General features: G+C 41.5%; 1 protein-coding gene across 1 annotated transcript; it reads right to left on the reverse strand.

The window, feature by feature from the left end:
- Positions 1 to 261: 261 nt before the first annotated feature.
- On the reverse strand, positions 262 to 11,308 carry T265_15563 (hypothetical protein; the record flags this gene model as incomplete). The annotated part of the gene is made up of 5 exons (XM_009178613.1): positions 262 to 553; positions 4,105 to 4,196; positions 6,308 to 6,398; positions 7,337 to 7,452; positions 11,001 to 11,308. Coding segments are annotated over 5 exons (897 nt in total), but the record flags the coding sequence as incomplete, so codon positions are not given.
- Positions 11,309 to 12,655: the final 1,347 nt, after the last annotated feature.

Consider the following 12,655-nt stretch of genomic DNA (forward strand, 5'->3'; position numbering starts at 1 on the left):
ATAAATGCCCAACAGTCGTTAATGAAATCAAACTCAATGCATTTTATATTTTCTATTCATGAGAAAATACTTCATACCCAGACACGAACACTTTTATTATCACAGACATGTTTCGTTTATACGTGGATAACTAAACTGACAATAAAAACGGGTGACAGTGAGCACAAATAATTTGTTATGGATAAACTTTTCTATGAGTAAATTTTGATGTGAAGATCGCCAAACACTGTTTTGACTACATTTTTTCACTTTGGTTGTTTATTATTTCGAGATTGATATCATGCTTAAAAAACAGCCAGTAAGAGAAAAAATTAGCTTGGCTGCAGCCATCTCGCGTGCCTGCCACAGATTTCTGCCGACCGACGTACTTCCGGTTGTCGATCCTTTGTTCCTTGCACTTTCGAGCTCCGGTTTGCCGACAGTTTCTGCATTTTCCGAGAGTCTGCCGGTTGGCGGGTTGGCTGGTGGGCTGGTGGGCGGAGGACTGGTGGTTGACTTTAAGCAGTCATCCTCTGTTCCAGCAGTATATGGTTTTTGACCCAGGTAGTTGCCACTAAATTAGAGCGTGGAGAATGTATAATAGCTTTGTCGGCGTTAAGAATGAATATAAAAAACTAACGACATTTCCTGTGAAAATCGTTTCAGTTCCCTGCCTAAACGAGTCAAACTTGACAGGTTTTACACATTTCCGGGATCGGTATTCACTAAAATAGTCCACAATTCTCTACCCTCCAAGGAGTATGTGCTAGCAAGGTGGCACGATATGATAACTGTCTGTACTCAGAGTAAGTCGAAAGAGCTAAAGTTCTTCCGAATTATCAACCCCGTGCGCTCGTGAAAAAAAAACGCATTCCATACATTCATATACTGACGACGGATTTTGATCGTTTCACCAGCAAAATCGGTCGGTTCGTGTGTGAAGATGTCATTCTCGGGATCATCGCTCCTTCTGAATGATTCATTTTGTGAGTCAACGATGACTGACGCCAAGCTTTGTTCAGCGGAGGTTGAAAACCAAGTCTGCAAAGACGGCATTGTCAAGTTACTTTTTGTTATTTGATAATTACCAGATACTGCACGGCTACAGTAATACAACCCATGAATACACATGGATAATTCAAATTTTTGAATTTCATTGTTCCCGGTGTTCACTGAGTTATCATGTAAAGCATGCAGTTCTTAGAACTGCCGTAAAGAGTTGATCCCTCCGTAGTCTCTAAAAATTTGCCTAGGGACACACGAAAAATCACAAAACTGCGTAAAATTCTGATACGCATTTAAGAATTCCAATTGAGAGGCACGTAAAAATTTTATTAGCTAATTCGCTGGAAAAAAATCAGTTTACTTAGTGTCACATGAATAGTAGAATGATAAAACCACGAGCACACAGCAGGCCTCTTCCGAAACAGCCCTGTAAAGAAATATTTTCATAAAAGAACGTGATTTCCTTCAGTCTAAGTTTGTTGCCACAGCGTTCCTTGTGCTGGAGGAACACTACCAAAAGATGACTAATACATACGCAATGGATATTTCTGTCATTTGACCTAAACAAACACGACAGGATTGTAGCCAGCGCAACATCCCGTTTGCTGGTTGGCCTACCATTCTGAGGTCAGCTACAAGGGTCAGATAACTAACTGAAACTTCACTGATGTCAACTCTTGCTAGAGTGAACACATTTTATCAATGTTGGCAAAGGCACAGATGGAATGAATTCGCATTTCTAACTTCATGAATATCGAGTAGGACAAAGCCCCACGTTAGTGCACTGGCTTTGCTCTTTGCGTAATAAAGGGTGTGCTCCCTTGTCATATTTAGGTAGCACAGGTCCACAACACACTATACCATCCAAACCATACTGAGTGATCGATTTGGGCTGGTTGCTCCGGTGGGGTTTTAATTCACAAACAAGCCACATTCAGCCCCAGATGACTAACACGTATGTTCGAATGAGGCGAGGTATAATATTCAGTGCGAGGTTGGCAAATTATTTCTGGACTTTATCTGAACCGAGTTGATGGGAGGAAAGTCTCAGAGTGATGAAATTCATTGTGCAGATGACTGCACTGACGGCTTAAGAAAAACTGAATGTTTATTATGAAGTGGTTGTTAATGTAGGATATGACTTATAAACCTGGGGTTTGGTGGCCCGCTTGTCGCAGAAAAGTCAGCCATACCCCAGACTTATTTCTTGGTTCGACGATCCTCAGGTGATTCTAACGGATAGTGTGTGGTATAGACTTTCGTACTTCGCTGAAGGTGTCTTATCTGATTGTCGTTATGTGCTTGCTATCAACGGATGCAACCTATATTTCAGCAAAATCATGATCGTTAGTTGTTTCGCTGGGCTGGGCAGTTTGATTGCAAACGTTTCATCACCAATCGAGGTGACATCATCAGTGCGTTGTTAGGGAACGTGGTGAAGCGTACCGATGGGTTGGTGGTTGTGCGTGTGTGTTAATATACATGCTGCTAACCTGGGTTGACCTTCTATCATGATTGGGTGTTCGGTCGTTCGGTTCTATTGGTTGTTCTGTTATCCTGCTTCTCGAGTGATCGATGACCACGTGAATTGTGAGTCTGGCCTTCCCTATGCTCGTGCTCTGATCGACGCTGGAATGACCTCTGTGGTTGATCTCTCTGGGTGCCGGCTTGTGAACTTTGCTGATCCATCTCCAAGCCGTTCATTGCTTCTTCGATTGTGAATCCGATATTTGGCTCTCCTCGAATATTCCGTTTAGAGGAGTTGATCCTTTGAAGGTAGTGGTGCGTAAATTGGGTCCAATTCAATGCGCCATTTGATCGAATCAGCCATGGAATACCAGTCCTCCGAAAATTCCCTTCTATGCTTCGTCTCTCCGTATGCCAAAATTTTCACTTTTCCCTATTGAATTTGTGGCCTCCTTGGTTTTCGTGTATGGATATTAAAGATAGGGTGTCATGTCTCCTACCGTTCGTGTGCATAATTTCCTCCCAGTTTGTCCAATGTAGAACTTGCTGCAGTTGTCGCAGTTGATTTGGCGTACCACTTGCTCCTCTTGGTTTTGTCTTAGTTGTCCTTCGGTCTGGAGATCAGTTTCCTCAACGTCACATTCGGTCTGTGGTACACAACGATCCCTTTTTGGGCCAATAATTTGCTTGTGAGTTCAGATATATTTTGAATGTAAGGTGGAACTACTTGTCTGGTCGCCTGTTCTCCTTGTTGCTTTTGTTGAGATGTTTTATTCTTCGAACTTCTCTTGATAAACTTCCCTGGATACCCATTGTTCTGGAACACTGAATAGATAGTTTTCTTCCATCTCTCGTGATTCTGTTGTGCTGCAGATTTTGGACGCAGATCTTCATGTGGTTCGTTGGGTGATTACTGTTGTAGTTGACAATTTAATCTGGTATACACAAGTTTCCAGAGTTCCATCAATCTTCTTGTTCACACACATTTGGATCATTTAGATTTGAAGGATAAAGTTCTAAGGTACTCGTGCCATCAGCGCATTAACTAAGCGACAGAGATTCTGGATCATCCACCCCAGTACATTGAGGCCTGGCCGAATAAACACGCCTCCATTACAATTATCATCTATCACGGAAACTCTCTAGCCCCTGCCGAAAGCACGTAGGAGACTGAGTAGTTAAAGTTACTTCCCGTAGCCAGGGTTACTGGAGAGTTTTCTGAGATTGGAATATATTCCACGAAAAAAGATTAGATGATAAAATGCACCGAAGAAACCGTGGGTTTGTAGCTAAAAACGACTATTTTGACACCAGCACATACATCTGTATAGTGGAGCTTGCAAGTGCTCGTCAGGACCCAAGTAAAAAATGTTCTTATAAGATTCACAGGCAACTTTCAACCCGTGGGTTTTTAAGTGATTCTAAATTCTTCGGGAAAGTTTATTCGTGGTGGGTCGGATTAAACTTTTGAGACCCATCGTGCCAAATTTCCATAATGGACTGGTCACACATTCTGCAGACTGCTCTGCAAGTTATAGCCGGTATTTGCGGGTGCAAGAAAAAAGAGTTGCAGTTCACTCTGTTCCCCATTTTGTATCATCATAGTAAGAAGAGACAAGTTAGTTAGACAAGTTAGTTAGAAAGATAACTCACGGTGGTTTGTAGTCGCATACATAAAGCGTTGTTCTGTTCTCAGGACAGTGTTTAACACCACATCCGAGCTTTGTTGAAGTAGCCCAAGCCATCTGAAATAGTGTGGAATAATGGGGTGCGGTGCTGTTTTGACTACGAATGAATAAGTTTGACCATGCTTATGAAAGAATACACAGGTTGGTGCATTGTATTTGGCATGCGAATTGGAAAAGTTGAGGATTCAGGTCCTCTTGAGCAATACTGTGTGCCATGCACTGACTTGTTATGCTGTGCTATGCTATCATGCTATGGACACATGATACCCAAACAGGTGGAATCCGTTTCTCACAAGATAGTACCTCTTTTTGTCCGTTTGCTGTGGCTGATGAGAGGGCATGTGATATCACCTCAGAGATAGGCTCAGCTGTTACCACTGGCAGTATGAATACATAGGGTCGAAAAAATGAGGCATACAAAACAGCATTTATATTTTTAAGCTTAAAAACAAAGCCAAATTTCTTGTTGTCCAAGTGAGTTTGTCTGATGACGGGAAGCTTCCAGATTGTGTTTTGTAGATAAAGTCTTGGTAAGATGCGCAACGGAACCTAAACCCGAGGCACCTTTTATGTTGACTCGATTAGAATTTTCACACCATAGCCGAGAAATCCTGGTGACTGCGTAGCATATTCTGCGCACCAATGGCAACCTTTCACAATGACAGAAAACCACCATTCATAATTCGGTATTCTCGAATATCCTAACAACTTTGAAGAGTGGTTAAATAAAAAAAATGTCTGACGGGATGACCTTTTGATCAGAGAAACCTGGCTAATCTTATAGTGGTAGGTATGCACATTATATAGGCGGAATAACGTGTGAAAGGGCAAATATTTCATGGCAAGTGGAGGCATCCCATCAATGTAGACAGCCAGTGAAAATGTCAAGTGTAGTCAAAAGACACAATATGAATGGACTAGGTCAATCAACCGTTATTTTCGAGGTTTGAAGTGAAATTCAACAGAATATACACTTTGGTTGCCAAGCTCGGCGAACAGACCAACAACCAAACAGCACACCCGAGCTATTTACATTCCACAACATTGCTAGAATATACACTACCAGAACAAACCAGGAATGTGGTAAGTCGTAAGTACAGGGCGCAGAGGAAAACATAGATGTGAGTATGTAAGCCGGGCTCTGCTGCCACATCTCAATGCAACGGAAACGCTAATGGAGTTTGACGGACTCGTTTTCTATTTGTTGGACTTGTTTTCTGATTACTTGTGGCCCTCAGCAACCGTTACGCATCACCGTGAAGAGCCGGTGGTGAAACCATAGAATCCCGCGAATTCTGTGCACAAAAACTGGCCAGCAAATGACTCGTCGAAATTTCTGGTCGATCGGATGTCATGGCACCATTTATTTATTCCACCATGCCTGTACGTCTATAAAGTTTTACTATTTTATGTTATTAACGACGACTTAAGTACTATGAATTATTAGGCATCAAATATGCACGACATTGAAATTAATCAATGAGCTCCTATATAGTGAGGCTGAAACGGGTTATTACAACAATGCAGTTGAAGATCAACATGAGACAACCGTTAAATGTTGAGTGGGAGCAGAGTAGAAGACAACGCTTTCTTCGGTAGACAATGGTTAGGCGCACGTTGCACATGCTCCATCCACTTCCACCTGGCAACTTTAATCAGCTGCTCTAAGAAGTACAAAGTCGCAGATGACGTTCAACTTTATCACTACTTTTTGCGTTTAGACTACGCATATCACATTGACGTGCTTCTGATGACCTGACCTGCATTTAAGTTTTCTTCCAATATCCATATCCTTCAAAAGCTAAAATGACTGTGTAGAACTGCCACATGGTCTTCAAAGGCTGTTTCCTTAAACTGGAGGCTCTATGTAAAGCGTTCCATGTGGCTTGTTCCGTTTTTTTAAAGTGGATATTGATGTCGTTCACATTTAAACTCATGACCAGTTCGGGACACCCTCAAATAAGCGAGTTAACAGTTACGAATATTAGTTGATCGTGGTTCATATGAAAGAGGAGACAGTGAAAGTCAATATCTCTAAATGTTAGCAAAATAAGTAACCATGAATAAACCGTTTTAGAATGATGATTAAAAGCGTAATACAAATATGAAATGAAAAAAATTCGAAGCTTCCTCTTCGAAGACTTGAGCAAGACAGGATGTAAAAATACCTGGGTGTAATGTAAACACTCCGTCATTGGCTTGCAGCTACCACTTGAGTAATTGTAGTTCATATATTCATCCACCCACAGTTTCACGGCTCTGTATGTCAAGAAATAAGAAGGTTTTAGAAGAAAAACATATCAGTTAGGCAGGGAATGAAATAATACTAGTGAGTTACTTTGAGTTTCGAGGCAGTAAGGAATTCTCAAAATTTCACTCTATACTTTACAAATGTAATCATATATACTGCAAAAAGCCGGTGTGCTTGTCTAGGATGACAATTGTGTTAGGACTGTGTTGCTGATGACTGCAAATAGATGGAAGAGCATGAGGATGATCAGAAACACACTTCTATTTCACTATGCACCTACTATCACGAAAGACCCATACAGTAAGCACACCGGAAAGCTTTGACATCTCAGATTTTAACTCACTGAAAAATTTCTTAAGAATTCGGTCTCTTCGGAAAAGTCGAAAGTCTTTCCGAACTTTCACAGTTCATCAGCATCCAGTTTTTTATTTAGCAATTACCTCGGCTTTTCACTCTTCATATTTAAGGGAAAGTATTAGTCTTATTCGGAAACAATTAGATACTCGTTTGGACCTAAAAGGGACTTTTCCGATAAGTGCGTAGGAATTAGGTCGGGATACTCAAGTTCAAAGCTCACTTAACTTATTTAAAAACAAGGCGGTCACCGAACTCAATAGTGCACGCAGCACAGAAGAACAGCAGGGGAAAAGTGCCAAGCTCAAGACTTGACTTGCACTATTCACTTGAGCCACAGGCTGTAAGGAACAAAAGTAAAATGAAATCCCACTTTGCTGTTGATCCACGTTCGCAGATAAATACTAGGGTAATGCAATCAAAAAGTGTCAATTGCTGCGTGATTTGGTAAGATACACTCCTTTTTCGTATATAGCGTACCAAAAGGACCATCTTTCCAAAGCTTTGACGGTGGATTTCAGGTGAGTTCAGATAGAGAGTGGTAGGCTGATTACGAGTCAGCTAAGATGAAATCAAACATTCATAAACTCACAATTCAAGGTTGCTTGCAACAGCAGCATTCTGTCCTACGCCTTCCAGTTCACCATGAGCGAACTTACAATTGTCTGCCCACCTTTGAGCTTGGGCTTCTACGTCTGAGTCCCAGACCTAAGTTGAACAAAAGTGAAAACATCATACTGTGACACAGAACGTATGAGGACACAGGTAAAACGTTTCATCAACTAACAAACATACTCAAGCAACTGTTGATTTCATCCATTTTCTCAAAAGGACGAAGAAGAACTTGAGAAGTGTCGGATTAGGGATCGATCTTATTACTTTCGTACACAATATCTATTAGTGCTGTTGTGGGCACAAGACAACGAAAATCTAGATTGCTAAAGAGTGCATGGACTAATGGTTTGCTCAAATCGGAAACTTGACTTCTGTTTTATTTCACTAGAAACTTTGTGATCAACGCAATCAAAATTTGGATGTTACTACTAAATGGGGTTTTCCAGAAAATTCTAAATATGAGCAAATCTGCTACTGCTTGAAAAGAAAGTTAGATCACAACGGTTGTGATGACTGCTTTCAGTAGCACCTTCTTATCAACCTTGATTATAGCAAATTATCGTCACTGGGCTGTTGAAAGCATGTACTCTCCATGTGCACTCTCTGTGTGCAATCCAGAAATCTCATTTGTAACATGAGAAAGCAACCATTTTCACAATTTCTAATCAATGCGAACTCGAAATCTCCCTTGAACACATCTTGCTGGCTGGCTGCGATGCCACACAATATATTCTACATTACTTGTCCGATTTTACTAGTTTTTTAGGAGAGCCTGAGGAGATGAAAAATCACCATGATATGCCAGGCCGTCCAAATGTAGGTCGCTCCAGCCGCTGATCAGTCTCTACGTGATTGCACAGGTATTGGACTATTTACCAGTAGATCCTGGGTCGCCCGAGAAGCACACTGTTGATGATTATTAATTAGCGTATTACATTTGCAGAATGTTCTTAGTGTTGCCTGCGATTGACGGTTCATTTACGAGAGTAAATAACTATCAAAACCGTTCGTTCTGTTGGTGTAACGGTGAACACTACTGATGAAGCATGTGAATTTGTGGAATCCGTTTGTAGCATTGTTTACGTTTGAGGGATAGTCAATGAGTATCCAGGAAAGTTAAGGAAGACCTGCTCGAGAAGAAGACGGATACACAGTTTTTATGAACAAGATGCATATGAGAGTTTTGCTTCCATGTTCACTAGTCGGTAACTGTTCGTTTGGTGTTTTCCAGTAAATAACTCTGCAGCAAAGGCCTTCTTCCTTTCGTTGGTATTTTCGGATTACAATCTATTAATAATAATATACTGTCGAGACCTCGCCAAAACGCATGACCGTGTAAATAAGTAGGCATCGGAAACTGCTTCTTTTATTATGCGCACTGCTGCGATAGTCCAGGTAGTTTGAAATTTTCCATGCGGTGACCTAGCATAGACTCGTTTATCAAACGAGAAAATTTGTTTGCCCACTGCTCCGCCAAAAGTTTGGTCATCAAAAATTCGGGTCATGCGAGACTTGCGGCAAACATGGAATTACAAATAATTGCTCTATCTAAAGGCGTTAACTAAGATCTGCAAACTAATCCACAGTTAACTATCGTCTGCTTATTTAGAGGGTGTAGCCTCTCAAGAAGAGCAAGACACGGTCACAAACAATATAGTTGGACTAAACATTGCACAGATCGAATAGACTTTGAGATAACTGAAGGGCATAATAAATGGAGTGAGCTTAAAGTTGACCCAGGCAGCCTAAGCTGGGAATAGCAGTTCCTTGAGTCCTAAATTGGAATTTATTATGAAGTCAGTAGAAAGTTGTCTCAAGCTGTGTTATAAATCTGTATGCTCAGAGTTGGACACGAGCGGTGAAAACCAGGAGAAGTTAGTAGCTTCGGTAAGATTCCGCAGGGTGAAAATGTAGTGATGGCTGAAAGGTTTAGTCTTCCAACTCACTTATTACTAAATTCCAGGTGATCGTCGATTGATTAGGCTTACCATCGAAACTGAAAGAATTGTTTCTCGTCAAAAGGAATTCAAGTTAGGAACGAAAGTCACAGTCTCTAACCGCACCTTGGTTTTGTGTTGAGTCTGCGCCTCCTAAACCTTACAAGCCAGATATCTCAAACTGGTATTTATTTGCAGGTGCTTTTTTCACGATGATTCAATATACCGTGGTGCACATTGAGGACATTGCTCGGACGGAAGGCTGCGACAGAATTGTCCTGTACGATGTACTCCTTCTCTCGTGTTCCGTAAAGGCTACTCATTCGTTGTTCCCTCGAATTAACATTTATGCAGTAGTTCTTTTGTTATGGGACTTGGGGGATCAGCGAATGCACAGGGAAATCGTACACTAAGGGCCGCAGAATGTGCAGTGCTTCACGGTTGGAGGCACCCAGTTGATTCTTAATGAGACCCCGGTAAACATTGGGAATAGCTTGATATTCTAGAAAACTGGCAAATAACGTGCTTTTGTGGAGGCAAAATACTTCTTTATATGGACCAGTGTGTTCTCTGATGGCGATGTTTCGCCTAGTGATACTTGTTATTTGTTTTATTTGGCAAAGCTGTAAGCGAATAAATCCAGGCCAGCAGGAAAGGATGCTCTGCAACAACACAAAGACGAACAGAAATTTCAGCCCCACTGTAGAAGTGTCCCATAATGGATACGTTCTCGATACTTATGTACACAGTATCTACTTGTGCTCTAATGGGTCCCTTAGAATGCAACAGAAACCCATATTTCAGAAGAATTCATGGAGTAGGCTGCAAGCGAATGAATCCAGACCAGCAGAAAATGACGTTTGGTAACAAGATGTGATGAAGGGCAGCGTAGTGGAAGCTAACCACGAACATGCCGGTAGGAATGTTCTCTGACTTGGTTGTTGGTTCTCCCTGTTACCAAACGCCTCTGAATAAATTGTGCAAAGTGCACTTAGTTTCACAAGGGACAACCCAAATAGAGATATACTGTATTATTTGTGGTCTCTGACGTTCATTCTAACTTCGGCTAGGAGCATGCCCAAAATGTCTCAATTTTTGTACTCTCGCCTGCAATTTTTAGAGGTTTTGTGTCGACGAATAGACAAAAACGAACTTTTGGTTGCATTCCATGGACTCTAATAGAGCATTATCCTGGTTCATATAGGTCCACTCTTCTGAGACCTCTGCGACCGGAGGGACGCGTGAGGCAAATCCGAACCGTTCGGTGCATTACTAACATAAAATATATGACGACTGGCACAGCGGGTTATGAAAACTAGTATTTTCATGAAACCTCTCCCACCATCCATTAACAAGATAACAACGAATTGTAGAATTAAATGATAAGGGTGCTAATATCCGTTGCGCTTATTTGCATGGAAATGGTATAACTTCTCCGATGGACTTTTTAGTGCAATCGGATTCATTTAACCTCTGCGTTTGTATGTGGTGTTTGGTGGCATAGCGTAGTGCAGCTCCACAAAACACAATGAGTATATTCCGAACGTAACTGTTCACTTCATAGCTTTTTGAGACAATAATTCATGTAATGGAGGGTACAACATGCTTTGTGGGGTTTGTTGTTAATTTTACAAAGCATACAATGTTGCACGTTTAACTCATTATTACAGATTTATGAATATAAATTTTAAAATTCTCGCTTACCATAGGTTCGTATGGTCCTTTGACCGGCGGTTGGCCGGGAAGCTGGCAGGATCTTATCTTATCTCGAAGATCATTGTGATACTTAAGAAGCTTCTGTCTTTGAGCGTCTGTTGTTTGTTCCCGGGAGGGCTGGGTGAAACCTACTAGCAACAACACGTATCCGGCAAATCTGACTTTGAACATGTTGATAGCGAAATGTGCTTCACTTGTGTCGATATAAATATATATACACTGATTGAGCGAAAAACGTGACGTACGTACGCAGTGAAAGGTTTTCCTGCTCACGGCATCTGGCAGGAAACAATAATGTGAGTCACCGTCTTGGTGAAAAACAAGGGTTTCAAAATCCCTTCACAGAGACCCACGCTAAGTCTGATTGATCGAAACGTGTCGAGACCTCCTGAATCGCACTACACCCAAAATTCAGTCAATCAAAATGTTGTCAGAATCCACTTATTTTTCCGTATCTTAAATCGGAGCATGTGAGGAAGACCTGTGAATTAATTCAGTTTCTGCCATGAAGCATTCCAATCTGTGCGCGCGGTTTGTCAACTATCAGACGTTATTTTGCTACAGATAACCAAACAATAAACGTGATCTGCAACAGCGATCTCAGAGTGACTGGATGGGAATTTGATATATCTTGCAGAAGATGTGCAAAGGCTCGAAACTCTACTCAGATTTTTAATAAATCGCAGGTAGCTTAGATCAAAATTGGCCGTTCAAAATGTTTCTGAATAGGCACTGTCACATTCCACCGGGTCCTGAGAATTGCATAGAGTATGGGCCATAAGCTCCGGTATGCGTCTATTCCTCGGTAAGCTCCCTTCAAAAAGGAGCGGCCTACGGTCACGTAAAGCCGGTCCCTTGGAATTTGCCACCAAATAATGCATGTTTGGTCCAACACGCTTGAGGGTTCCATGGGTATTGTTAGGATCAAATGAACTTTCATGTAAATATCCCGACAGTAGATCCATCGAAAGAGCGTTTACTTCTATAAATATGGCATATTAGCAGTCGCTGTTACCCACAACTGGACCCAATTCGGTATTCTACTGGGTTCTGGAAACCTGGTAATGCAAACACCTACAAGACGTTAAGCCTAATATTTGACGGGGAAAAATGCTCGTTTGCAAAACCACATGGAAGTTCCTGCGTTCTTCCACAGGCTCCCCCAGATTATACACCACAGTTAGATTCACTTGGTTCACATTGTGAGACATCACCGCACGTCCTAAGCGACAGATGGTTAGACAGTTCGCTGAAGTTATTTTTTATTCATTATCCATCATCGTTGTTGTTTACAAATACTGGACGCTTATTAATGTGGCAAGGGGAGCCTAAGCTAATGAATAGCCTTCTGCTGTCTGCAAAAGCTGCACATTGGTCTGACAAACTGATCCTCATTCTCAGCATTAAGGTGCTTATGGGCTTCTCGAAACAGATTGTTTTCAGTTGTAGAACGGAATCACCTTTGAAAGAGCGACGAAATCCTCTCCTCCTATCAATCAACTACTGAGCTGTTAACATAAGTAGCTCAGAGGGACGAATGATTCATACAGCGAGTGAAACATCCATATGAGAAGTAAATACCTAATCTTGATGACGAGAGTTCCGTGAATGCAGAATGAGTGAGGTCATGTCCTGTGTAAGTG

Source organism: Opisthorchis viverrini (genome assembly GCF_000715545.1).
Source record: "Opisthorchis viverrini unplaced genomic scaffold opera_v5_604, whole genome shotgun sequence".
Taxonomy (NCBI): domain Eukaryota; kingdom Metazoa; phylum Platyhelminthes; class Trematoda; order Opisthorchiida; family Opisthorchiidae; genus Opisthorchis; species Opisthorchis viverrini.